The 27,317-nt window shown below is 44.1% G+C and overlaps 1 protein-coding gene and 1 pseudogene across 2 annotated transcripts in view; one reads left to right on the top strand and one right to left on the bottom strand.

Moving 5' to 3' along the window:
- The window catches only part of LOC144113493 (constitutive coactivator of peroxisome proliferator-activated receptor gamma-like), a 48,533-nt gene extending 27,335 nt beyond the window's left edge, over positions 1 to 21,198 (top strand). The window contains exons 7-9 of one of the 2 annotated variants that reach the window (XM_077646586.1): positions 2,979 to 3,241; positions 7,940 to 8,155; positions 21,067 to 21,198. In XM_077646586.1, the coding sequence (XP_077502712.1) occupies positions 2,979 to 3,241; positions 7,940 to 8,155; positions 21,067 to 21,129 (542 nt within the window). In that variant the 3' untranslated portion in view covers positions 21,130 to 21,198. The remainder of the gene's footprint in view (positions 1 to 2,978; positions 3,242 to 7,939; positions 8,156 to 21,066) is intronic. The other variant, XM_077646587.1, reaches the window with a different exon arrangement.
- Positions 21,199 to 25,012: 3,814 nt separating this feature from the next.
- Positions 25,013 to 26,564, bottom strand: LOC144113205 (uncharacterized; annotated as a pseudogene).
- Positions 26,565 to 27,317: the final 753 nt, after the last annotated feature.

Here is a 27,317-nt window from a genome sequence, read left to right as displayed (position 1 = left end):
ACCATTTGTTTGCGGATGGTAGTCGGAGGTTGTCTTGTGAACAGTGTTGGCGGCGTGAAGAACTTGGGCCATGATCGCACTGAGGAAAGACTTGCCGCGATCGGACAGGAGGACACGAGGAGCTCCGTGGCGCAGAATAATGTCTCGCAGAAAAAAGCTTCCTATCTCTGCAGCGGAACCAGACGGTATAGCTGCGGTTTCGGCATACCGGGCGAGATGGTCCACAGCTATGATGATCCAGTGATTTCCCGCCGCGGTCAACAGTAAAGGGTCCTATAGGTCAATGCCTACAACTTCGAAAGGTGTAAAAGGGCAGGGAAGAAGTTGAAATAGGTCCACTGGAGGTGATAGGATAGTTTACGGCGTTGGCATGGCACACAAGAGGCAACGTACTTGGCAACACTTGTGGAGAGACCGGGCCAGAAAAAGCGGCTCTTGATTCTGTCGTAAGTCTTATGGTAGCTAAGGTGACCAGCGGTGGGATCGTTGTGGAAGGCATGCAAGATCTGGTGGTGAAGAGAACGGGGAACTGACACCACAGTTCACTGAAACGGTTGTGGTTATGCCAATAAAGCAGCCTGCCCTGCATTTTAAATTTCGTAAGTTGGCGTCGCAATCGAGAATTCGGAGTTAGCAAAGTACCGTTGAGTCGATCTATCAGCATGCGACAGTACGAGTCCGATTGCTGGGCGGAAGCCAGATCATGCTGGATGTCGGAAAGGCAGCACTCGACGCGGTATTCACATCCTGGATGGGCAAATCATTTGCACGTGCGGGCATGCAAGTACTCAGAGAATTACTAGGTCACAGTGCGACAAGGGAGCAACGAGAAAGGGCATCGGCGTCGAGCTGCTTCTTGCCAGATTTGTAAGTCTATGTGAACTGAAATTCTTGAAGTCGTAGAATCCAGTGTCCAAGCCGGCCAGTTAAATTTTTCAGGGATGAGAACCAGCACAAAGCGTGGTGATTAATGACTACCGCGAAATGCCGACTGTAAAGGTAAGGGCAAAATTTTTTAACAGCCCAAACAACTGCAGGGCACTCTTGTTCTGTTATAGGGTAGTTCTGCTCAGCCGGATTCAGCGAGCGGCTGGCATAAGCGACAATCCTTTCGCTGGCTGAATCTTGTTGGAGAAGCACGGCGCCGATGCCGCAGCCACTAGCATCAGTGTGCAAAATGGTTGGCAAAGTTTCATAAAAATGGCACAGAACCTGATCTGATGTCAGAATTCGCTTCAGCTTCTGAAAAGCAGTTGCGCAGTCGGGAGTCCAGTCAAACGGCATGCCGGTAGAAAGCAGCCGATGTAGAGGGGATGCAGTAGAAGCAAAATTATGGATGAAGTGGCGAAAATAAGACGCTAGTCTGAGGAAACTATGCAAATCTTTAAGGCAGGATGGCCGGGAAAAATGCACAATAGCAGCAATTTTGTCGGGATCAAGCCTAATACCATCTCTGCTGACGATACTCCCAAGGACTTTGATGGATTTTGAGGCAAACCGACATTTCTTCGTATTGAGCTAGAGGCCGGCTTGGAGATTGCAATTAAAACTTCTTCGAGACGCTGTGAACGGGAACGCCACGGAGTAAGAGGAGGCGGGACGGAGACAGGAGCAGATGCGTGATGCGATACGGCGGCTATGTTAGGCTGCGGAGGACTGGAGCTCGAAGGCTGCATAGGGGGAGCAGCAACCTCAGCATACGTAGGTATGTAACGGTTGCTTGGCACTACAGAAGCGAGTTCCTCCTTGACTACGGCATGCAAATTGAATAACTGGCAGGGTGGGAAGCAGAGGGAACAGTTTCTGGGTAATAGCTCTTCAGTTCTTTGCGGATGATCGATCTAATCAGTGCACAGAGTCAGCGTCTGTGGGAAAACGATGGTCCCAGGTGTCCGGGAGGCGGTGTGACTGGAGGTCATCTAAGTGCTGACAGGTGGTATGAATGTCCACAACAGATGAGGGGTGTTGAGTGGCGAGAGTGCTTAAGGCAAGGGGGGGGAGGGGGCTATTTTGTTTAGAACATGGTGGACCCGGTCGGCTTCAGGCATGACAGTGTTAACACACTGGCAAAGGGCCAGGACGTGCTCAATGTACGACACATGTAACTCTCCCCGGGAAGCTGCACACGGGCGTCTAATTTTTTTTCGTAAGCAGCAGGGCCGGTGGTCACCGTTTCAAAGATCTGACGAAGCTGAGTGGTAAACTGGGGCCAGTCAGGAATGGCGGCCCAATGGTCGACGAACCAGGTCTTGGCTACATGGCTCAAGAAGAATTGGACATTCAAATGTTTGGTCGAAGCATCCCAACAGTTGTAGGCGCTAGCATATTCATACTGCTCCAGCCGGTGCTCAACGTCGTGGCCGGGGAGGCCAGGAAAAATGGGAGGATCGCGCTGCCGGGTGGTAATAATCCAGGTAGGCTGACCTGACAGCGTACCATTGGACGCGTGTGTGTGGGCAGGGCCAGTAGAAGCCTCGGGTCCGGAAGGAAGCACACCATTTAGGGAGGAAGCAGGCACGGCAACCCGAACGGGGATTTTGATCGAGATGTTCCATCCTGGCTGATTGGCTGAGCAGGATTCGACCAGAGTGTAGCTGCAGGGTGTCAATTGAGCCGTACAGGGATCAACAGCACCTCCACCACTTGTAAGCTGGGTGACCAAGCTTTACTGGCACTGCCAATAATGGTGTCGAAGATCGAACTCACGAACGAGCGTTGTAATGATCATTCACAAAAGAGGATGAAGTTCACGTGAAGCAAAGGGTGATGATGGATAATCACAGATGTGGGTGAAGTTCACGAAAAGTGCTCACAATACTGTAGAACTGCATGCTGACAACTCCTTTGTGTGTTGAAAATGCTAAATGTCTTTAGCACTGTTTCATGTAGCAATTGTGTCTCACTCTGGAACACTCTTCATGTTGTGTTCTGCCATTACGCTGTGCGATTAATGCCAACCGTTGCTGTTTCTTTGCTAGGTGAAGTCCCGCCTCTTTATCGTCTGTGGTCTCAAGAGCCAGGAATGATCAATGCGCACTGGCAACTTTTTTGTGGATGTCTCGGCATGCAACTTCATCTTGATGAACTCATGTCACTGGATCCGGCTGATGCAGTCCTGGTTTCTACGCTGAATGTAATGTTCATGGCTGGAGTTCTGGAGGAACGTGAAGTGTCTGCATTTGTTTTACAGCGCATACTTCCTGAACAAGACAAGCACAAACTTCTATCACAGGAAATCCCGGTGAGTTTTTCACATGTGGAAAATTGCTGCAGTTAAGGGGTTTCCAGATTGTGTCAGAGGTGTGTATAAGCTGCTAGGCAAGCTCAAGCTGTTAAGCTTAACTTACAGTTAGTGCACTAGTGTTGCACTGCATAAAACTACAAAAGTGAGATGCAGGTAAGGGAAACAGATATATTTAGGTGCATTCTGCCAAATGCAGGATGAGGATGTTAGACTTCTGCGACCGCTATTAGGAAAATAAAAAATGAAAAGGGATGAGATAGCCGATTTACGAAGTTAATCAAATGTGCAGTAGGTGCACTGGCACTGCTTACTCCTGCTAAACATTTTTACACTTTGTTATGCTTTATTTTGGTTTGGTATTAAAAGTAGGATTATAAGGTGTAGAGAAAGAATGAGCAAGGAGTGGACAGAAAGAGAGATGTGAGGAGAATGCAAGGCATAAGCAAAGCCGATGCTCTAGAGTTTCAGCATCGCCACATCTAGGGCAGTGAATGAAGGTCCCCCAGATTTAAGAAGGGCAATCGAAGAGGAAGGAAGTGCGCTTGAAGGCGAGTGCCCGATAAGGCATGGAGGTGAGCAGACTGCTTCAGGATGCAACGAGCAGCGCAGAACCGAGGTCTAAGGAGCACCATGCGTACACATCTACTGTCTGTGAAGGCTGAAGGGTGACTGACTCAATGAGGGGGGAGAGGCCGAAGTTGAGGGCAGCAACTAGCTCAGTCCGGATAACACACATTTGTACAACGCATCCCAGTGACGGCCACGACAGCTGCAACTGTGATACGCGCCACTCTGTCATTGGCTGCAGCTGTGTGGCCACTCCACCTCCTCATTGCGCTGCGCGATGCGTGCGTCGCCACCTTCTCTTTTGTGCTTCAAGTTCGGCGAGAAAGAGAGAGTGGCTAGAAGTGCTGCACACTAAAAAATGAAAAATGAGCACGTAATACTTGGTGTGTTAAAACTAAGTGATCCATAAGATAAGAATGGAAAGGAAACAACAACCAGTCTGTTTATTGTGCCAGCAGGGGTGGATTTACGGATCACTTTCAGAGGGGGTGGTCCCAATTGAATCATCCATTTCGTGCCTTTTTATAGGGTTCAGCATGTTTTTGTTACGTAAAATTTCTTGCTTGAGAGGGATTACACCCTCCCCACATAAATCTAAGTAATAGATTTATCTAGGTAATAGATTTATGTGGGATTTATTCTCGCAGTAATAGTGAGAATAACTGTCGCACCTGAAAGCTCTTGCTTGAACGTGTCTTGAGCACTTTTTGTCATACACATTTGTACACCCACAGTCAATATGGAAAGTAATACTGGTAAAAAATTTAATTTATTTGCCGTCTTTCCATGCATTCTTGAAAAAATATATAGAGCCTAACTGTGATTGTAGGAATTACGCAGTGCATCATTAAATCATGAACAATACACCTTTGATTCAAAGAAATCAAATTTCTTTGCAGAGTTGCCTTCTGTAAGATTTTGACGGGTGTGAGGGGGGATATACTTCGGCTGCAGCATTGCTTATTTACAAACAGTGGAGCAGTACTGGCATTGCCACCTGCCAGTCCTGACATTATCCAAAACGCTGTAGTAATTTTGTGTTTTTGCCTCTTTTGCACGTGCCAAAATTACAAGGCACATGCACATTAATGTGCACAAGGTGGCCAAACCAGGGTATGTAGAAATTTGTGCAGTTCCAGCTTCTGCTGACTGCTGTAGTCGATCATGCTGCTTGGGGATTTTTGTCCAGCTGCCCGTGTGTGCAGTAAATGGCATGCTTTGGGTGTGCTCACTTTGAATAAACCATGTCCAGTGCCATAAGTTCCTGAAAATGAAACTGAAAATCTTTTCTTTACATATTTAACATAACTGGTAGTAGTTGCAATGGACTGATCAATGAGTTTCTGAAATGTTTAGCATGGGCCGTGAGGGGTGACCAGCCAGGCCAGCAACTGTAACACAAGTGCCTTTGTTTATCCGAATAAGGTCTGTGAAATGGTTGTGCCTAGGAGCGCACGCCTAGGAGTGAGCTGACACCATAGCGGTAGGTAACGATATACACGCACTGGTGGTCAGCATGGCCTGTTTCACAGAGGTGCCTCCTTCGCACGGAGGAGCTTCGTGTGGATTATATGTGCATCCTCTACACCTAGTTTAAATTATCTTATATTTGCCCATAAAGTTGAAAGGAAGAAATTTTCCTCATATAGGAAAATGTTAAATGGTTTAAAAATCCCCATATCTTATTATTTTGACTTTTTCAAAGGAGGTGATGTCATCCTTGCATAAACTGACATAGAATGGGTCAAGATAATCTTGGAAACTAAAACCTGTTGGAATGACTCGTTACAACAAGCACTGTAGCCGTGCGCTACTTCTTTTAGCACTGCTTGTGCAGTTGACTACTTGACAATATACAGAATGGCACTGCTCATTCTTGGAGGAGCGAAGGTCTCCTATTCATAAATCAAACTCTTAACCGCTTATTGGTTTTGTGATTAGCCCTTGTTTTCCCCATTCAGTCATGCCCTTCCTAGATATCAGACCATTGAATGCAGATGTTGCAAAAGTAACTGATAGAGAAAAGCTGTCTCGAAGTGTCACCATTGTATACTTACTATAGTTGGATACAACTCAAGAACAAAGCGGCTTTTCCCCGTCAAAGGGCCCCCTTCCAGCCAATGGTGTTGGCCGATTCTCATGCACCTGCAAGCACGACAATGCAGAGAGTGGCTGATGAAAGCTGATAGTCCCCTCCGTGCATTGTCACTTTGCTCCTTGCATTGTCATGCTAGCAGATTCATGAGAATTCGCCGACATCATTGGCTGAAAGAGGGTCCTTTGTCGAGGAAAATTCGCTTTGTTCTTAAGTTGTATCTGACTATAGCATGATATCTGGACCAACTGAGACTGGTATATTAGTGTTCATGTACATAGGAATGTAAAAAAAATGGAATGTCGATTACACTGGTGGTAATGCGGACAGTCAGCATTATCTTTTCTACGATAATGATTATGCAGAGAAAGTTGCTAGGGCGATGAAATGATCTTGCCTAGATACCAATGTGATTAATGATTATGCAGCTAGTGGTAATGCTGCTGCAGCCTCCTCATGCTTGCAACACGTACTATACCCATCTTTCTTCTTTGTGTCGTCTTCAAAACCAATCTGTTAGAATAATGACATTCAGCTCATACACCGCATCCAGTGCTCCCCTTTACCGCCGGCTCAATATCTTACCTCTCCTTTGTTCACTCCAACTGAAACTAGGTTTATTAATTTATCGCGCCCGTCACAATAGCACTACTCTCCCTATATTTAAAGGTTCCTGTTTGTGTAACGTTAATAATACTAGATTCGCTCAACAACATAATCTTTTGCTTCCGAATGTCAAAACTAATTATGGCAAACAGTCCGCTTTATTTTCAGCAATCACTGTCTGGAACTCTCTACCCGCAACCATCAAATCATTCCGCACCGAAGCACAATTCCATAAAAACTTGAAAAACTATGTACTGCATAATTGCCTTCAATTGCCACGCCAGTGAAACCTGTTAGTATTGTGTACGACTTCTATTGCCTGAGTGCTTGTTCTATGTTCTCTTTTTGTGTTTGCAAAATGTGTTTTTAAAATTTAGCATGACTAAACTGTTATTTCAGATCTTACTTTTCATTGCACCTGTGTTCCGCTATGTAATTGCTATCTGCCATATATTTATCCTACGTCAAATATGCAATTAATTACAGGAGGTCCCCCTGACAGTTTCCACTTTGGGACCTCCTTCTGTAATAATCAATTTATGTACATCTTACCTATGCATCTTTTTTTCAATAAACTGATTTGATTTGATTTGATTTGGGCAGCTTGCTTTCGTGCAGCATCCTTGGCCCGAGCTTCTGCCCAGCTTTGGAATGTCCATGCAGCTGACATAAAGTCAGCGCAGCGCCATGAGTGCTGCGCTGAGATTGGCTGTTTACATCAACGCTCTGTTTTCAATGTGTGGCACAGTGCCCTGCTCACTTACTCTGCACTCTTTTGCTTTGTTCACTTCCTTACTTGTGCCGGCTCTCACCCTTTCTTGTCTCTGCACTGTCTTCTTTCTTTTCTTTGCGCTCTTTGACAATAAACACATTCGCTGGGAACGTTCACCTAAACAGCTATTGCTGTAAACCTGCAGCAACGGTACTTTTAAAATGCGGCAGCCATTGGCAAAGAAACAAACATTTCATAGGAGCATGAGCTGAGTTGTCCTGCTGGGGAGGCAGGGTGAAGTGAAGTGAAAACTTTGTCCATAAGAGGTTTGCCACATTTATTGAAAAATGCAAAGAGGGGAAAAGTTCCAGCCTGTTTAGTGTCCCTTGGATGCACTGCAAGCAATTTTAAAGCAAGCTTTACAGCTTGTATGCTTTTTGTAATATAATGGCTCTTTTGTGTCATTATGATACCGGTGTGCTGTTGTTAAATGCTTTCTTTATCATAATTGCATATTTTCATATGCTTCACGGTGCTTCACATGCTTCATGATAGGACTTCAACCGTAACAATGGTCTAGTCCACATCATAAATAGGCATATGCACTGCTACTTGTTGAGTCCAGTGCTTGCTGACTTAATATTGCTCTGTCACACGTAGGTCACCATGCTTCCTGTGTGCCATAAGTGATCCTTGTTTGTTTCTTGCAATTCAGGACAATGAGATTGATCCGCACCTGGTCAGCATTTCCACATATTTCATGATAGGACTTCAAACCATAACAATGGTCCTTAGTGCCTGCGGAGGACCATTCTGCCTGCAAGATGCAGCTCCATGGATGATCTTCTGTGGGAAGTTGTTCCATGTGCTTGCTCAAGAACTTTGCCATGAAGATTCAGCAGTCTCAGCAGCATCGCTGCTGGAGAAAAATGCAAGTGCTCAACATCTTTTTTATGCTCTAGGTTATGCAGCTTGGAACAGTACTGCTTCCACATGTACCTCTAAGTTGCAGCTTCGCTCCTGTTTTCTTCTTTCTCTTGACAGATGCGTTTTTAAGTGAGGTGCGACAGAGTAAGGACTTCTGATATGGTCTTTGTCAAATCCTGAGAACTAATTTAGGCATGTAGCTAGGCACTGCTCAGCCCTTTCTTGCAAGATTTGTGCTCTAGCCAGCAAGTAGTTCTGGCCAGTAGAGACAGTGCATCTTGTGACATGCATGCTGTTCACTTCTGGTCGGCATCCGCTTCTTGCATATTTTGCCATGCTCGCTTTGCTGTGATGATCTTGGTCATTTGCAAACCTCTCACTTGCTTGCTTGCCACTGTGCATCTCCAGTTCACAGCTTTTGCCTGCGGGTAGTTCGCAGCTTTTGCGTGCTTTAGCCTGCACGTTCTGCCTGCAGACAGGTAGTAAGATTGGAAAAGCAAATACCTTTTAGCCTTTAGGTTTTGGCATTAGTCAGCTTAGGTTCCAAATGGAATGCAGCATCAGGGTATGGCAAAAATGCCATTTTAGCAACAGCTATGTGGAATTGAGCAACCACATTCCCAGTAGATGGAAGGAGATTATTGAGGATGGAAGATTATATCATCAGCTGTAGTATGTAGAGAAGTACAGAGCCGATCAGACTTGTCTAGAGTGCTTGAGAAGTGCAGTCCGGAGGAAATAAAGCGAAATTCTAAAGCACGTATTGACTTTCACTGATAATGCTTGCGCTGGAGAGCTCTCGAATAGACACGTGAACCACGCAGGCAGCAGTGCCTTACCGCTAGCAAAGCAGCTGCAAAAAGATTTCACTTCACTTGCTCTACAGCACACTGCCTGAGCGCTCTAGACAACTGTGATCTGCACCTGCTGTGGTGGCTGAGTGGTTAGGGTGCTTGACTATAGAGCCAGACAGAGGACCCGGTTTCAACCCTGGTCGCTGAAGCCGCGTTTCGATGAATGTGAAACATGAAGAGTGCCCGTGTACTGTATGATGTCTACACACATTAAAGAACCCCAGGTGGTTGAAATTATTTTGGAGCCCTCCTCTGTGGTGTTCCTTATAGCCCGCCCATGGGCAGGTTCAGGACTTGACTCTTTCCGTACCTTGCCCATTGAGCTTGCATCACCAGTGACCCATGGATATTGCATGCTATTTCAATGTTACCAATGAACTTTCCGACTTGTTAGACGAAGTAATTTGTAGCTCTACTCGAAACGGTGAATTTTGGTGCAGGATTGAGGAACACAGTGTGTAACTTTTCTTAGCGAGCATGAAAAACTCCCCGATATCCGGTTCGTCTTGCAAACCACCTTGGTTTTGTCATTTTTTGGTTGTCGCGATAAATTTTTTTAATGCTAGTAGTTAAAATGAGCCTTGGGACGATGTCAGGTAGTGTGGTTTTTGTTTTGATGCTGAATACGTCAAGAAACTAGCCCAAAATATCAACTTCTGTACACCAGGGAGCAATGTTTCCTGCTTGCTACCGCTCTACTAAGTTTTTGCGCCACCTAAGATATAATAGGGATGGTTGTAGTATTATAGCTTTATTTGCCACCTGTCTGCATTATGCGGCCAAGAATTGGTACCACCACCTTTACAGATACAGCCATTCTGCATGAAAAAAAGAACTTGCCCCTACAATGAAGCCACTGGCAACCATGCGATGAAGCAGGCAGGTGACGAGATGTAACGATGTTATTGGGCTCCATTTTTCAACTGCGGCAATAAGAGTTCAGTCCACACGAATAAGTGTGTCTGCATGCTAATCCTGGGCAAACAGCCTAGAGATAAATCCAATGACCCATAAAAAAGGCTTGAGTGCAGTTGAGTTTTCCAGTGTTTTCCAGATACGACATTTCCAGGAATGTGGTATCAGTAGAAAAGGTCATTGCAAGCACTTGAGTCAAATTTAAAAGTTTGTGTGAGATGTGTGAGACCTGTAATTTACTAACAATTTCAAAAAATTGCAGTGCTTAACTGATTATGGGGGCAGAACTGAACACATTTTCAGCTGCCCTCTACCCATTTGATGTCTAGTGGGTGACTGATGTCACCTGGGCAAGCCTTATCGTTAGGCTTAATTCTTCATAATTATCAAACGAGCTAAGCACTAAGCTTACTTTAAATAATACTGCCCTGGTTAATACTTTGTTGCTATTAAAGATATATTTATTGAAGTAGGAAATGAGCTGGGGTGCAAAATGCATCTTCTTGCAAAAGCGTGCAGTACGCTTTTGCAGGTGGTTCACACCATTCTACATCACACTTCTGACCTGTAGCAAACCACCCTTTTTGTACAGTGAGCTGCAAAGCTGACTCATGTGACAAGCATGGCGAACTATAGTTTTCTATGTCTGTGTGGCAGAGAGGATTGCATAATAACGTGTGCATTGTAGTACAGCCAAAAAGCCATCCTATGCACTAATGCAGCATGGCTGTGTTTTGAGTTATGGGTTCTTGATGAAGTGCAAATGACAGTCCTGTCAGAATCAAGCCTTTGCTTTATAGGCTTGGATACAGTGGCAGCAGCTGCTTTGTTGATTGGCTGGTTCAGTGCTTGTCCTCACTTGGCCCAAAGTTAATGCCAGATGAAAGTGTTTCCATTTCCAGCTGGATTATGGAACCAGAAATCGTGCCCTTCCAGCTACAAATAATTTAACGCCAGCTCGAATTTTTTCTGCTCCCAGCTCGAAAATGACTATTCCAGCTCGGTTATCGAACTGGATATCACGTCCAGCTGGAAGTGGAAATGGAAATTCTATTTAAAGCTACTTCAGTTGGAAAAGTGCTTTTCCAGCTGGAATTTGTGTCTCCATGTTTATATGATATATCTCTGTGATGCAATGATGGCGCGAGCTGCCCATGGTTCAAATCCCACTGCCGTCGAAGTTCTTTACCGGATGAAAAAAAAAAGTATCCAAGTGTTGATGGAATTGAATAACCAGGCCTGGGGTGCAGTCTTATCCTGGCAAATATAGCCTATAGTGCACCCTCTCACAACAACAGGTTTTGGCAACCTTGGTGCAGTACTTGGCCGCCACCTACTATATATGGATAGGTACACCAATTAACCCCCAGCGCTCAATCCCTTGGTCGCTACGGAGCAATTAACCATGGTGGAGGTCAGACTTGTGATGCTGTGGAGGATAAATATCACTGGGTCTGAGCAGGGAGACTGAGCTTAGCAATGTTTAGCATACGAACCTTATCAAATGAGGCTAGTTTAGCAGTTCTGTTTGAGGAACTAGATTAGCATTGAATGGGATGTCACAGGGCTTAGTTAGCTTAGGACAGATGCACATACACTGTTAAAGAGTGGGCATTTGCTATACTATCATAGTTTGCCGTATAGGGAAGAATTAGGCATAATATTCCTGATTAATACGGGTATGGCTGGCAACAGCGTCACATTTTTCAGCATTACCAAGAGAGTGGCAGTTACAGTAATTAGACTTAACAAGAGGCACAAGTTCAAGCCTGTACAGGTTTACACACCTACATCCAGTCATGATGACAAGATGGTTGAAAGGTTCTGTGTAGACATAAAACTGGCAGTGAGTGAAGTAAAGATGCAGGACATTGTGCTGATGGTGACTTCACTGGCAAGGTAAGCAAGAAGCAGGGAGTCGACCACGCACTAGGCGACTACGGCATAGGTTCTAGGAACAGCAGGAGGGAGTCACTAGTAGAGCTTGCAGAACAGAATACTTTACGGATCAATAAAACCTTATTCCGCAAACGGCAGAAGAGGCAGGGCACTTGGGAAAGATTGAATGATGAGGCTAAAGATGAAATAGACTTCATATTGTGTGCCCACCTCAATATCGTGCAGGATGTGGAGTTGATAGGCAAAGTGACATGTAGCGACTCTAGGATGGTGACGGCTTGAATTAGCGCAGATTCGAAAAGGGAACATAGGAGGCTAGGAAGGAAAAAAACATGTAAAGAAACCAGTGGTGAGAGGGAAAGTAGAGAAATTCAGGATCTTGCTCGCTATCAGGTATTCTATTCTAATAGACTCCAATTTAATTGAGGACATTCGTTAGCTTGGGCGGTTAAAAAGAAGTAAAAAAAAAAGGCAACTTGCCCATATAAACCGATAAATGATAATCTTGCAAACATACTTACGGATTGCACAATATATGTAGAGGGTAGTTTTTTGCTAGGCAGGGTGCTGGCAAGCTCTTTCAGAAGATGAAAGATCTGACCAAGAATCTCCAAAGCATGAAAGCTCGAACCCTATAGATGGAATAAAACTGGCAGAATTGTCAAAGGTAATCTGTAAGCATAAAGTAACCGACATAAGGAATTATGTGGACAGGATTGTATGATCTAAAGATTGGAGGTAGCCTAAAAATGCTAAAAGGAAAATTGGGCATGGGCAAAAATCAGAGGTAGGCATTAATAGACAGGGAGGACAGTGCCGTTGTAGTCGGATACAAGTCGAGAAAAAGCGACTTTTCCTTGACTTTCAGCCACTGGCATCTGCTGATTCTCGTGAACCTGCTAACATGGCTATGTAGGGAGTGGCAGATGAAAGGGGATAGTCCCCCTTCTGCATTTTCATGCTACTCACTCTAGCAAGTTCATGGGAATTGGCCGACGCCATTGGCTGGAAGTGGGTCCTTTGATGGTGAAAAGCCTCATTTTTCTTTACTTGTATCTGACTATATCAATACGGATGAGGCAGTTAAAGTAACTGGAATGGTCGTAAAAATAATCACAGGGATATTGGTGCTGAGAAATTGAATATCCCCCCCCCGGCAATCGAAGAGGAAGTAAAAAATACCTTACTAGTAGGGGCGTACGAATATTCGATAATTTTCGAATATTCGGTCGAATAGTAAAGTATTCAATATTCAATTCGATCTGAATGTTAGGTATTTGAAGTATTGAAGTATTCGTCTCGAGCGAATAATGTTTCCCAAACGCTTACTTTGTGTGGTTTCGATTCAGCATACCTTCCCCGGGATGGCATCATGGAGCGCGCGCACCCAAAGCCCCAACTCCTTGGGACACTTTTTAGGCATACGCACTGCGTGCTTGCATGTGCACGCATATGCCGGAGTCTGTGCACGCGCGCGGCAGCAGACGTTTGCAGGTGCAAGCATGGCGCTGACATCCTGTACTATCTGCGGATGTCTGCGCCCATGCTTCCGTGGGACGAGTCCGAGCTGTCTGTAGCTGCCGCAGCCACTTTTTTCCATGTGAAATTCACTAAATAAGTGCGGCGGCATGAGCACCAAGGGAAGCTAGCACGAGATACATGGAGATGGGTACCCCTTTCCGACTGTGTTCTAGCACAGCTTCCGCCCTCACCATTCAATTACGTTCCTACATGGTTAACGGAATAATGGCGCAGATCAAGCGACAGGACAGCAGGAGAGCACAAGCACACACAAGCGCTTTTGGCGCTTGTGTGTGTTTGTGCTCTCCTGCTGTCCTGTCACTTGATCTGCGCTATTATTCCGTTAAGCATGCCTGACCAACTTGCCCAATCCTTTGCGCTTCTTAGGTTCCTACATGGCACTCGCGGTAATACAGGATGTACTATGTCCACTGCTATGGACGAGGGTGACGCTGGTGAACACTCTCAAGGTTAGCTTACACTACACATAAATACCCCATAAAGCAGCAGATTGAACATCCATTGCCATAGCTCAGTTGGTAGAGCACCGGACACGAAATTCGAAGGTCTTGGGTTCGGATCCCACTTGCGGCATGTGGTTGTCTTTTCTTCTGCTTTTTTAATCTCCCATTGATGAAAAACTACAAAAAAAAAAGACATCCCCTATGCTCCTTGCTTTCGGTGGCTGTTGGTTTCTGCCATTTACAGGTTCAGTAAGTTTTACAAAGCTGAAGCACTGCGTTTTTCTTTTTATATAGTGGGCATGCATGTTAGGGAACTGCACGATTTTGAAAATGCTTATATTTGTACTGTTAAACCTTTTTGTTGTATACCAGAAGTATTTTAAATATTTGCTTTGAAATTTTTTTGGGATATTTACTGTTTGCTTTGGACCAAAAACCACTATTCGCACGCCGCAACTACAAGCAATGAAAAAGGAAAAAGGTGCAGGCGAAGATAAAGTAACTCTATATCTGTCTGAAACTTTCCACCCTGTGTATGCAAAGCCTCATGGCCTTGAACATATCAGAAGCTTCGAAGAACAATAACATCAACTTGATTCATAAGAAAGGGGGATGTGAAGGACTTGAAAAGTTAGACCGATCAGCTTACTGCCTGTTGCTTATGAGGTATTTACTAAGGTAATCACGAATAAAATCATAGCTATCTTAGATTTCAGTCATGCAAAGGACTAGGCTGGCTTTCGGAAAGGGTATTTGACAACATATTCACACATTCAATCAAGTGATAGAGAAATGTGCAGGATATAACCAGCCGCTTTATAAAGTCTCTTTAGATTATGAGAAAGCATTTAGTTCAATCGAAGTATCGGCAGAGGTGCAGGAATTAAACGTGGTGTAGAGGATGTAAGTGCAAAGGTTCTGGAAAACACCTTTAAGGGCTGCATACAGACCATAATCCTCTGCAGGAAAAGTGATAAGATGTCAATAAAGAAGGGAGTTAAGCAAGGAGACAAGATCTTTCTAATACTGTTCACCACGTGTTTGCAGGAGGTATTCAGAGAATTGAAGTGGGAGGAGTTGGGTATAAAAGTTTTTTGAATACCTCTGTAATCTCTGCTTTGCTGATGATATTTTCCTGCTGAGTAACTTGGGGGAAGAATTGCAGGGCATGATTGAGGACCTAAAGAGGCAAAGCAGAACTGTGGGTTTAAATATTGATATAAAGGAAACTAAAGTAATGTTCAACAGTCTCGAAAGGGAACAACTGATCACGATAGATCATGAAGCATTCGAAATTGTATGGGAATACATCTACTTAGGGTAGGTAGTAACCGCACATCCTGACCACAGAAGTGAAATAGCTAGGAGAATAATACTCCTATCACATGGGCACCATGAATCTTCTTTATTATAAAGGTGAGTGAACAGGTAAAGGGAGCTATATCTGTGTTGATGCTACACGGCGCAGAACCAACTTTTAGCTGCTTTTTTCTCGTACCACCAGGGGCCACCACTTTCAGTTTTTTTGTACATGTGCAACTGAATTTCGAAGTGTAGCTAGAATTTTCATTTTTGTATTTATTATGCACACACAATATATTTTTGGTAAATTTAGGTGGCAGCTCGGTAGCATAGTCTATAAAATGGCGTTATTTTACAAAGTGTAACCGTGCTCGCATCTATTACAGCCACCATGGACTGCTTTGCTTGTTTTTTTTATTCACGCTCAGTGTTTGCCAGTGTCTGCGGTGACATCCAAGTTTAATTCTTTCTGACAGCCCACATGTGTCAGCAAGGTTCTGCTGGTTTTTAGTTCGCAGAGTGTTGCACCTGTGCGAAAATGGCACTTTACGGAGGCGACAGAGGCCTCTCTGTAGAGAGCATATTTATATATGGCTGCCATAAAAAGCAGAACGACTCGACGATTTGCAACTGCCGCCATATTACTAATTAGTATTATGACAGAACATATTTTTAAATATACCCGACGTTTATTGGTGCTCACTGTGAGGAATACTGTATTGTGTACACTGAGAACGGGAGTGCTCCTTTAGCTAGCAGAGGGAGATCGCCATTCTTCTTTAGTAAAAAACTACCTTTAGCAAATAGTCTTTTAACTTTCCCATGTGACACCTCACACAATTCCCTTTATGTAAAGAAACATTACCTTGAAGGATTTTAACTTGTCCATGTGATGGGTATAAGAATGGGGTAGAGTGCATTTGGCAGGCACTCTCAGGTAATGAATAACAACTTACCAGTATCCCGTAAGAGAAATGCATATAAATTGTTGCAGCTTGCCAGTACTCCCTTATGGAGCAGAAACTTGAAGGTAATGAAAAGGTTTGAAATTGAACTGAGAACAGTGCAGCAGCTAGCTTTGGAAAGGAATATGATAGGTGTAACATTAAAGGGGCTCTCAATGAATGTGTGGTATTCCTGGGATGATAAAGGACATTGCTGCACGAATATTCTTCAGCAAGAATTGCGCTCCTCTGCTGGCCACACCGCCGACACGTGTGGGAACTTCCTGGGGGAGGCAGAGCTCCCTGACCCGCCGGAGCGACGCTGCTGACTGGCTGCAGCCATAGTAGCTGTGTGACGCTTGAAAGAATCTTACCAATAGCCGTAACTGAACTGAATTAAGCAGGAGGTTGCGCTGGAGGAGGGCACGAGCATTAAAAAGTCGCTAGATAGGGCTTGCCAACTTTTGTGCGTGATTGTGAGTTCTCTGCTGCATGTATTTTATTTTATTTTTTATTTAAAACATACTGCAGTCATTGAAGACCAAGCAGGGAGGGCAATACAGGTCACAAGAAAAATGCATTTCAGTGCCACCATTGGCAAGCAATCACAAAATATAAAATGAACAGGGTGCAGTGCAAACGTGATTTACAGTAGAAAGGGGAAAAAATGAATCGGCAATCAGTGAAGCAAAAAATCAGCCCAGTGTTTTTTGTACACTTGCTTCAAAAACTGTTACATTATCAGCGGAAAAAACATCTCTTGGAGGTGCATTCCAGTGGGTGACAGTGTGTGGAAAAAAAAGAATTCTTAAATCTGTTAGTACGTGCAAAGATTAGTTCCAGGTTGTGATGGTGGGAGTGCCGGGTTTGATGACTCACATGTGGATAAATGAACAATTGTGGATTGATACCAAGTTGGTGATTGTTGAGCAGATACAGAAACTGCAGCCTGGAAATCATTCGTCAGCTTTCTAATGTCAAAATGTTGTTAGCACTCATTAGAGACGATAGTGAATCTAATCGGCCATATGAATTGAATATGAAACAAACGGCTTTTCTCTGTATCATTTCTAGTTTGGTTACGTTTTTAGTCAAGTAAGGGTCCCATACTACACAATCATACTCCAGCTGAGGCCTGATAAGGGTATTGAATGCAAGCAGCTTAGCATGGGAAGGTGCTGATCTTAATTTAAAACGAAGAAAACCTAGTTTCCTAAAGGCTGATGCACAGGTTTTATTAATGTGGCTGGTCCAGTTCAAGTTATTAGTTATCGTCACACCTAGTTGTTTATACTCGTCGACCTGAACTATTGGATATTCGTTGATTTTATTCAAAAACTAAAACGGAGTTTTCTTGTTAGTTACCCGAAGGACGGAATTTTCTCTGTTTAATTCCATAGACCAAAGTCTACAGCACTGGTGTACAGCATTAAGGTTATTGTTCAAACCAATTCGGTCATCGGTACACCGAATAGTTTTGAATAGAACACAGTCATCTGCGAATAGCCTTATACTAACAGATGCGATGTCAACTGAGGCAATTGAGAAGTGTATTGTGTGGCTCAGGTGTTCATGACGAGAGAATGCAGTGATTAAGTGAGTTTATGCACTCTCCTCAAAAGGTGTTTCAGAGCCCCTTAAGGGATAGGAAGAGAGCAGATTGGGTCAAGAAACAAAGGCGAATGCATGATATCCTAGCTGAAACCAAAAATAAGAAATGGGCATGGACAGGGTATGTAATGTGAAGGCAAGATAACCAGTGGTCACTTAGGGTAACGGAGTGGATTCCAAGAGAAGGTAAATGTAGCAAGTGGCAGCAGAGAGTCATGTGGACGAATGGGATTATGAAGTTTGCAGGAATGAATGAGGGGGCTGCAGCTGGCACAGGACAGAGTTTATTGGAGGGGTATGGGAGACTGCAATGCACATAGTTAGGCTGATGATAATGATGATGACATCTCTGGATGATGTGGTGTTTCTTGGCGAAGCACACAGCTGCTAGGGTGTCCGAATTGTGGAGGAAAGCTGTGGCATGAGAGGAGGGTAGTTTTCAACTATGCATAGCTCCCTCAATAAAGCAATGCATGATTCTAAGCGTAGCTCTGATATGCATAATTGTAAGACCCCTTAATAGCTCTGAGTGCTACTAAGCACAGTAGTAGCACTGAGTGCTATTACCTAGTGCTACTAAGAGCTTAATAGTCCTTAATAGATAGTAATAGCAGCTGCTATTAGAGTAACAGCTTCCGTGCCTAAACGATCTAGTCTGTTCTAAAATAAACCACTTTAGGGGACCTCAAAGAGATTTTGCTTGGCTGCTTTTTATTTTATTATCAGGCTGATTGGGCTTATGGTGTCATTTTTTGTACCAAATGTGCAGTTCAAGTTTTTTACCAGTGAAATTTCTTTTGATTCTTGCTCACTATTTATGTGTGGGCTCATGCGGCTAAGCACAAGGAAGGAGGAAAAAAGCGCTTGTTGATATCCTGGTGACAAGGGCATAACCAGAAGTTTTATGTGTGGTGAAAAAAATTGGCTATGTCTGTACCTTGCATTGGGGGGGGGTCAAAGAGTGTAAAGGTTTGGCCATGCTGAGTGAACATTTTGAGGTGGAGTACAGCATTTTTTACTCAGTGCAGAAAAATGTGTACCTGCTGGAGCCACGTGAAATGACCACATATTGCATGAATGTGGCACTGTGCCAAAAATTTGCCATTTCACTTTGAACATGAGGTCGTTTGTGCAGCGCAGAGATCTGACACAGCCATATCTTAGAACTGCCTGTAGCCAGCCTGTGGTGGGGACTGAAAGGCACATGGTGCACCTGCTTGTTGAGTTGGCAGTAATTGTGCTGCCGGAGAAGCAAGATAAATGAGTGGGGAAAAAAAAGATTCTGGGTTTGGAGGCTGTAATAATAAAACTGATTCTGATGTGCTGCACAGCTAGGCTGTGATGCACCCTCAGAGCCAGAGGGAAAGCCAGAAGTGAGGGGGAGCAAAATGAAAAGAGCAGAAAATGCAGTTAGTGTCGAAAAGATAGCGAAAGAAAAGGAGGTAGCAGTGGTAGGAAAGAAAATTGAATAATGCTGTGTCTGAGCTCGGCCATTGCATTCATTGTTTCCATGCAACAGATATTTGGACACACATGGCACACTGACACATCCTTCGGGGCGATACTTCCTACAAGATGAACAAATTTTTGTTGTCTTTAAATCCACCTAAAAAGGGAGTCTACTGTATTTTTTTTCTTGGGAAATCAAATAGGTTATGTCAAAAACCTCTCAAGATAGTGCTACTAAAAATTGATAAACTCCAAAGTTCTTAAAAAATCAGAAATACTTGTAAAACTTGAGAAGCACCATCGAATTTTGTACCAAAATAGGCTTGGAAAATGCAGAATTCTATTTATCAGTTTGCTGGAATGAGTAAATGTGCATAATGGTCAAGAGACATTCTTTGCTTCAGTAACTTCTCTCTTTGCAGCCAAATCATGTGAAGTGTTCTAGAGAGAGAGTCAAAAAACTTCACAGACTCTCAGCACTAAGCATTAAGGATGTCGTGCACCTTAGTCACTAGGGCTAAGGCTAGCCAGGCTCACCACATCAGGCAAAAAAGTTATAGATAAGGGGGATATCAAATGCCAATGACGCTGGAGGAAATGGAATGATACAGATTAGCAGAAAGTTCGGGGAAATTGGGGCATGTAAGGGAGAGGTGGAGATGGTAGTTCAGGGGTGAAGAGTGTGTTGAAGTGGATGCGCCAAAGAATGCATAGGTGGATGGTAGTGAGAGATATGTCAGGAACAGGGTGCGTATGAAAGGTTAACTAATGTTGTCATGGTGAAGGTTTATTTCGTGTTTATAAAGGATAGCGGTGCCCCACGCAGATGCTTTTAAATTTTACCTTACTTTAGATCATGTGTTTATGCTTCAACTTTGATGGCAGTCATTTTTGAACACATTCCTTACTTCATAATTTTTAAAACTGCATGCTTGAAGATAACACAGCAAAGTTGCAGTCAAGCCAGCCTAACTAAACACAAATGTGAAGACCATGATTAGGCCCTTCTTGAAATTAGGGGCATTTAGGTCACCTGTATTCATTGGTTTTAACTGGCCAACAAATAAACTTGCTGTTATAGATTGTGTGTTATAGATTGTGTGTTATTGATAGCATATCACCAGGTTTGATGGATTCTTGAAGTGCCAACAAATTACTAGGCTTCTATGTTTCTTTTTAGCAGTGAACAAAAAAAGGTGTGAAGTTCCTAAATGTTTTTAATAAAGGAGTTAATGTGTGGACTGGTATGTATCTCCTCTGACACTGTAAAATTCCAAGCAGAGCCCACTGTAAATGTAGCGGATGTTTGATTTTGGGAGTTTTTTTTGTATTGCAAAAGTACCAAAATATAAGGCACCCCTAAAAATTTTTTATCAATTCAGTGCAGTCAACCTGTGGCTATTTTTGAAGAATAACTTGACTGACATCTGATGTGCTGTTGTAATGAGCAAGATAAATTTGCAGTTGAAACCAATGTCATCTCTGACGCCTGCCTGCCTGCACTGGCTCAGGCATCTATCCAAGTGAGAACAGCCACTGTCTTTTTGCATTGGGGGACACTGGCATTGTGTATGCATTGAATGGTTGCGTACCTAATTTACCTTTGCTTATGTTAGTTGTTTGAGTCCTATCAATGTCATTCTGATGTTACAGATATGCCTGGTGATGTGCAAAGACTACATAATGGTCATGTTTGATGTGCTATTAAACGTTCTTTTGAAGGCTGAGCTCCATTTTTCTCGAGTACATGATCCTTAACCGGCTTTTCCATCAACATTTTTTTGGTCACACAAAATTAGCCCGACCCTTATTTTCATTTGATATGCTTTTCAACTTGAATGGGTTGCTGCTTGGGGATTTTGCAGGGTCTTTGCAGGTATCATACTTTTTAAACATTTTGCGATTACATTGAATTTCTGCTTACTGTTTTCACATGCATGTGATCTCTTATTGCAGCCTGGAGTTCTTGAACTTCACCACAAGTTGTGGAGAATCGTCACAGGCAGGAACTGTGTATAGGTTGCCAACTGAAAGTGTGAAAAGTACATTGTTCATTCATTGTTCAGTCATTAAACATGTCTTTTGCAATTTGTTCTGTAAATTCTTTTGAGTTATTTAATTGAAGCAGCATGTGCATTGTGTCTGTAGCCGGTCATTGTTAAGTTGCAAAAAGCATGCCATTAGTGACTTCTCAATGGACTTTTTTTCTAGTAATCTCCTGTGCACACGCCAAGCCTCCTCGTCTGCCATTTTTGTCAGGCATGCCTTCCGAAAGTCGGCGACGAGTTAATTGCACGTGTTCTTCCACAAATGACACTTTCTAATTTAACGACGTGACGTGATAGGACAGTATCATAAGGTACAGTGGTGGCATCGTCTATTCCCATGCAGATGCGCATGTGGTCCCCACATGCACTGGCCTCAAGCGAAAGGATGCAATCCGATTCGCCAACCTCCTTGAGTCACAGATTAAACAGATTAATTGCAGTGCAGCAAGTGTGTCCACAGATGACTCACACCTATCTGCTCTGGCTAGACAAAGCCGACACTGCTCTTTTCCTGAAAGTAAGCCCACCTGACAAGATATAAGGGAGCTAGGCCGACCTGGCCTAGCGAACTTACTTTGCCTGGCGACCGCTACAAGGGTGCACTGCTGGAAAAAGGTCCATGGTGTTGGCTGCAAAGTTGCATGGTGTGGGTTTTGCATGCCAGTTAGATTGGTATGTTTTTACAGTAAGTTCCAAGTGCAGGAACAGACCTAATTGTTAACCTTATATTCCCATACTGTATTTTTCCTGCTAATGGCACTGCTACCCTTGAGCTAGACTAGGGTGAAGTGCTGAACAGTACTGAACCATTTGCAGTAAGGTGCACATGGTGTCTTTATAGAAATGGCATCAACGTTGACCACAGAGGACACAAACTTCCTCCATTGCATACTCCGAAAATTGGCAGTTGTCAGTAGGTAGGCATGCTTTGTTGCAGTGAAGCTGGCTAAACAATGAAGAAAATGGTCTATTATGAATAACATCATGAGTGGGGATGCAGTGTCGTGGTGTGCTGCCTTATATACTGGGTGTTTTTTTAACTGTTTACAGGTAGATTTTTAAACCCTGCGAGAGAGACGTCAGTGCAGTCTGTGCAGGTGGATTGTACAGCAAGGCGGACGTGTGTGATTGAGCTCAGTGATTAAACAATTAAATAAAATTAACTAATCAACTTTTTTACTTTTGATTTCAAGGGCCAGCATTATAATAAATTGAAGGCTGTCAACATAGAAGCTAAGTCCAGTTTATAAATTTTCTGTATCAGCAATGCGTTTCGGAATGTTTAACGTCAAAAATGCAATTTTTTTAGCTCGTAAAGTTGGCTTCCTGCAATGCACATTGCATGCATGCATCTGTCACAGGTTTAAAGTAATGATTTCTTCATATGTTGCTGGTCCAATATAATTTCACAAGAAAAAAAAAAACTTGAGTACAAGCAGTTAGAATGTAAGGCATTGACAGTGCAGTAATTATCTGAAGGCTGCTGAAATTAAGGAATGAAAGAAAAGAGAGGGAAACCCCCAGCTACAGGCTAGCCAAAGAATAAGTTATGTTGTCAATACCTTGCATCAGTTGCAATTTTTCATATTTATTAATCCTTGCACTGCTTAGAGACATTACACCTGGTAAACGAGTGAAGTCCATAAGTAGTTGTGCATTGCTTCATTTCTCGTGTAGCAACCACTATGAAGCTCCAGCAACTTGCTAACACAGAAAAAATTGACATGCTGTGCGACGTGGAAGTGAAAGGTACCATGTAAGCAGCTGCTTGCCGATACAGAAAGGTAGAATGTTTGAACCAGTTCATAGTTGAACAGCTCCATGAAAACAGCAAAAGGAGAACAGGATTATTGCAGTGGTGAGTAAAGAATATATCGTGCTGCTGCCTTCATATATTTAGTGCCATTTTAACAATAGGTTAGTGCCTCAGTGCACGTTGAAAAACCCCAGGTGGTCGAAATTTCTGCAGCTCTTCACTATGGCGCCCGTCATAGCCTGAGTCACATTGGGACGTTAAACCCCCATAAACCTAATACGTTTCAGTGCCAATTTGCCCAGCTGCCATTCTAGCTGGAATTCATGGCCTGTTATGGGCTCCATCAATCAAGGGTAAAACTTTTCATTTTTTCCTTAATCCCTTCGGACACCATTTATGATTTTGGCTCAAAACTACTCACAACAAACATTTTTCGGCCTAAATAGCTATATATATATATATATATATATATATATATATATATATATATTGGTAATGGGTAATTTTTCACACACACAAAAAGAATTTCGTACAAACTGTTAAAATAATTGGAGTCTGCAATAATAAAACACCAGGGTTTATGAAATCAACATCCTAGGGATCGTGGAATCATTTTGTGCTTGAAGATCACGAAATTGGTCGGCAAGAAAGTGGCGGAAAGCATGCTACCCAGCTCACTGTTTTGTGAAATATTTCTTTGTGTTCGCTAATTGGCATAAAAGAGGAAGAAACTAGCAATGAATATAAGCTGTGAGTAAAAAATGTATACAGTTGAGTACAAAATGTCTTAAAGGGTTAAGCAAATTTGAGAAAAGTGAGCTGAACTGAACATCTCCCTAAAGAGCCCCTTTCTTATAACATAGTCCACTGGCAGGGATTGTTAAAGCAAACATCTACAATATAGTGTACCAGCTAGATTTAGTACACTATAATCTAATCATGATCAACGAGTTAGACAGGCAGAGCAGATCGATGGGTCTAAAAATTAACATGCAGAAAACCAAGGTAATGTTCAACAGCCTAGCAAGGGAACAACAGTTCACAATTGGCAGCGAGAGCCTAGAAATTGTGCCGGAATACGTCTACTTACGGCAGGTAGTGACAGCTGATACGGATCATGAGAGGGAGATAACTAGAAGGATAAGAATAGGGTGGAGCGCATATGGAAAATTCTCGCAGATCATGAGTGGCAGTTTACCAATTTCCCTCAAGAGGAAAGTGTACAACAGCTTAATCTTACCGGTACTCACCTACGGGGCAGAAACGTGGAGGCTAACGAAAAGAGTTCAGCTTAAGTTAAGGACAACGCAGCGAGCCATGGAAAGAAAAATGATAGGTGTAACGTTAAGAGAAAGGAAGTGGGCAGAGTGGGTGAGGGAACAAACACGGGTTAATGACATCCTAGTCGAAATCAAGAGAAAGAAATGGGCTTGGGCAGGACATGTAATGCGAAGGCAAGATAACTGCTGGTCTTTAAGGGTAACGGAGTGGGTTCCAAGAGAAAGTAAGCGTAGCAGGGGGCGGCAGAAGGTTAGGTGGGCGGATGAGATTAAGAAGTTTGCAGGCAAAGGGTGGATGCAGCTGGCAAAGGATAGGGTTAATTGGAGAGACATGGGAGAGGCCTTTGCCCTGCAGTGGGTGTTTGGTTTGGTTTGGTTTATGGGGGTTTAACGTCCCAAAGCGACTTAGGCTATGAGAGACGCCGTAGTGAAGGGCTCCGGAAATTTCCACCACCTGGGGTTCTTTAACGTGCACTGACATCGCACAGTACACGAATTTCGCCTCCATCGAAATTCGACCGCTGCGGCCGGGATCGAACCCGCGTCTTTCGGGCCAGCAGCCGAGCGCCGTAACCACTCAGCCACCGCGGCGGCAGTGGGTGTAGTAAGGCTGATGATGATGATGATGAATCTACAAGTATGAAAATGGATATGCTGGATCATAAAACTCCTCCTATTGTAGGTAGGTAGGTAACAAATTTGTTGGTTCATGAAGGAACCAAGTGAGGGGAGGAGGGGAAAAAAGGAAGCAGGATGACAATGGGCCCTCGGGCCACTCTAGATGGCTGGGCACTGTTGTCTTCGGCGACCCCTGAGGCCTAGCCCACTGTCGGAAGCTGTATCTCCGGCTGCAAGCTGCGCAGAGCAGCCTCCCATCTCTCCTGATGTCCTGACCCTTGCCATGAGGGCTTGGGTTTGTTTGGGTAGCTCAGAAAAGTCAGCTAGGACACAAGTGGCAGGAAGGAGAGGTTTCACCGCTGGTTATAATTGAGAGAAGGAAAGGGGTCATGACTGTGGCCGTTTGAAGCCTGCGCCAGAAAACCTGGTCGCTTTTTGGTAGAGATTTATGGCGGTGGAGGGTAGATTAGGCGGGAATTTCTATAAAACGGTGAGGTCATGATAGTTGAGAAGCCAATCCCTGGCACTGCGAGACGAAGGCAGGTCGCTCGCAGCCCGGTTGACAAGTGCTTGGGCTTGGATGTGAGCGGCCGTGTTGCCTGGGTGTTCGCTGTGGGCAGAGACCCAGAAGAGTGTGATGAGGCAACTTGGTCGGGGGGATGATGCTAGGATTTTTGCAGCTGGGGAGTGGATTTTGCGATTGGGACAATTGCTAATTGCTGTTTTGGAAACTGAGAAAATACAGTCAGTGGAGGAGTGTGCGATAGCTAAGGCAATTGCTGCCTCTTCCGCTTCCGGGGAATCTTGCAAATTTGGAATGGATGCACTAACTATTGGGTTTTGGAATGCGTTCCCTACAGCTAGTGCATAAGCTGGTTGGTCTGAATATTCGGCTGCATCTGCATAAACTGTCAGAGCATGAGGAGGATAGTTCTTGTGCAAAGCCTTGGCCCTAGCTTTCCGTCTCTGTCGATCATGCTCCGGGTGGGTATTTTTGGGAAGAGGCGGAATGTACAGGTAAATACTGACAGCAGTGGGAGGATTTCGCGTTGCCGAGGTATGGCCGGGGAGGTTTATTCAAAGTCGGAGGAGAATTTGGCCGATTTCGGTATGTGAGAGCCTGTGGTACTGACTTATGAGGTGCGCTTCTAACAGCTCTCCCAGGGTGTTGTTCACCCCTAATTGAAGGAGTTTCTCAGTGGGCGTTGATATAGGAAGAAGGAGAGCAGTTTTGTAGGCTGTGCTGATGAGTCTATTGAGTTGCTCGGTCTCCGTGGGTGTGAGGTAGAGATAAGGGATGGAGTAGGTGATCCTGCATAGGCAGAAGACTTGAATGAGTCGACGTGTGTCTGCTTCCTTTATGCCGCGATGGGCGATATGCCTAATTAGTGCAGCTGTATTGAGAATCTCAGTACGAATTAATTTTATGGTCTCAGCGTTGGAGCCGTTGTCAGAAATATTGAGACCTAAAATTTTGGTTCCATTTACCCTGCGGATGGGTGTGTCGTCCAGTGTGACTCGAATGTTAAGGGGGTCCCGTTCTTTTTGGTCCGTGACTAGGAGCTCAGATTTAGCCGCCGAGCACCTTAGACCAATGCTGCTGGCATGCGTAGCAATGTTGAAAAGAAAGGGGGACAAAACTGCTCCTTGGGGTGTTCCCTTGCTTCCTAGTGTGAAACAGTAGGTTTTGACTGTGCCTAATTGCAGGCAGACAGATCTGTTACTGGGAAAGGCAGCAACAAAGTCATGCATGCGAGAGTCGACATTTAGATTGCTCGGTGATTGTAAGATGGAGGAGTGGGCAACATTATCATAAGCTTTGTCAGGTCCAATGAAAGGATAGCTGTGGTGATGAGAGGGAAAACAGGATTGAGCACATCCTCTCTGAGTTGTAATATGACGTCTTGAGTTGACGGTCCCGCTCAGAAGCCAAGCATGGTGGGGGGGAAGAGTTGATTTTTCTCCATGTAGCAGTTAAGTCGATTTAGGATCACATGCTCCATGAGTTTTCCGATGCAGGAGGGGAGGGAGATGGGTCTCATATCCTTGTCTAAAGGCTTGTTAGGCTTGGGCTCCCAATACCCACCCCATTGTTGATTCATGCACCTAATGAGAGCGGTTAATGATTTGGCGCCTAAATTTCAGAGCACTTTGTTAGTTATTCCATTGAGACCTGGGGCGGATGTGGTGCAAAGCCGCCCCAGGGCAGCCCATACCTGTGCATCATACCTCCGCATCAAGGACAGCATACCTCTGCCTCTGTGATGGAAGCGTCCAAGTCTGAATTGGGAGTTCCTTTGTAGGTCTGTAATTGTTCCTGCTTTAGGTCGGGGAAGCATGTGGCTCCTTCAAGGTCTTGCCCTTGTTTCTCCACCTCGCGCAGGAGTTTGGTTATTTCTTTATTTTCCAACCGAAAAAAAAAAGCAGGTTTAACATATGTTGGAGGAGGGACCACGGGTTTACGTGTAGAGTGCCATCTAGTCGGTTCCATAACTGATTCCATTG

The sequence above is a fragment of the Amblyomma americanum genome, chromosome 1 (genome assembly GCF_052857255.1).
Source record: "Amblyomma americanum isolate KBUSLIRL-KWMA chromosome 1, ASM5285725v1, whole genome shotgun sequence".
Taxonomy (NCBI): domain Eukaryota; kingdom Metazoa; phylum Arthropoda; class Arachnida; order Ixodida; family Ixodidae; genus Amblyomma; species Amblyomma americanum.
Note: the sequence above shows the minus strand (reverse complement) of the source record. Positions and strands in the feature narration are given on the sequence as shown.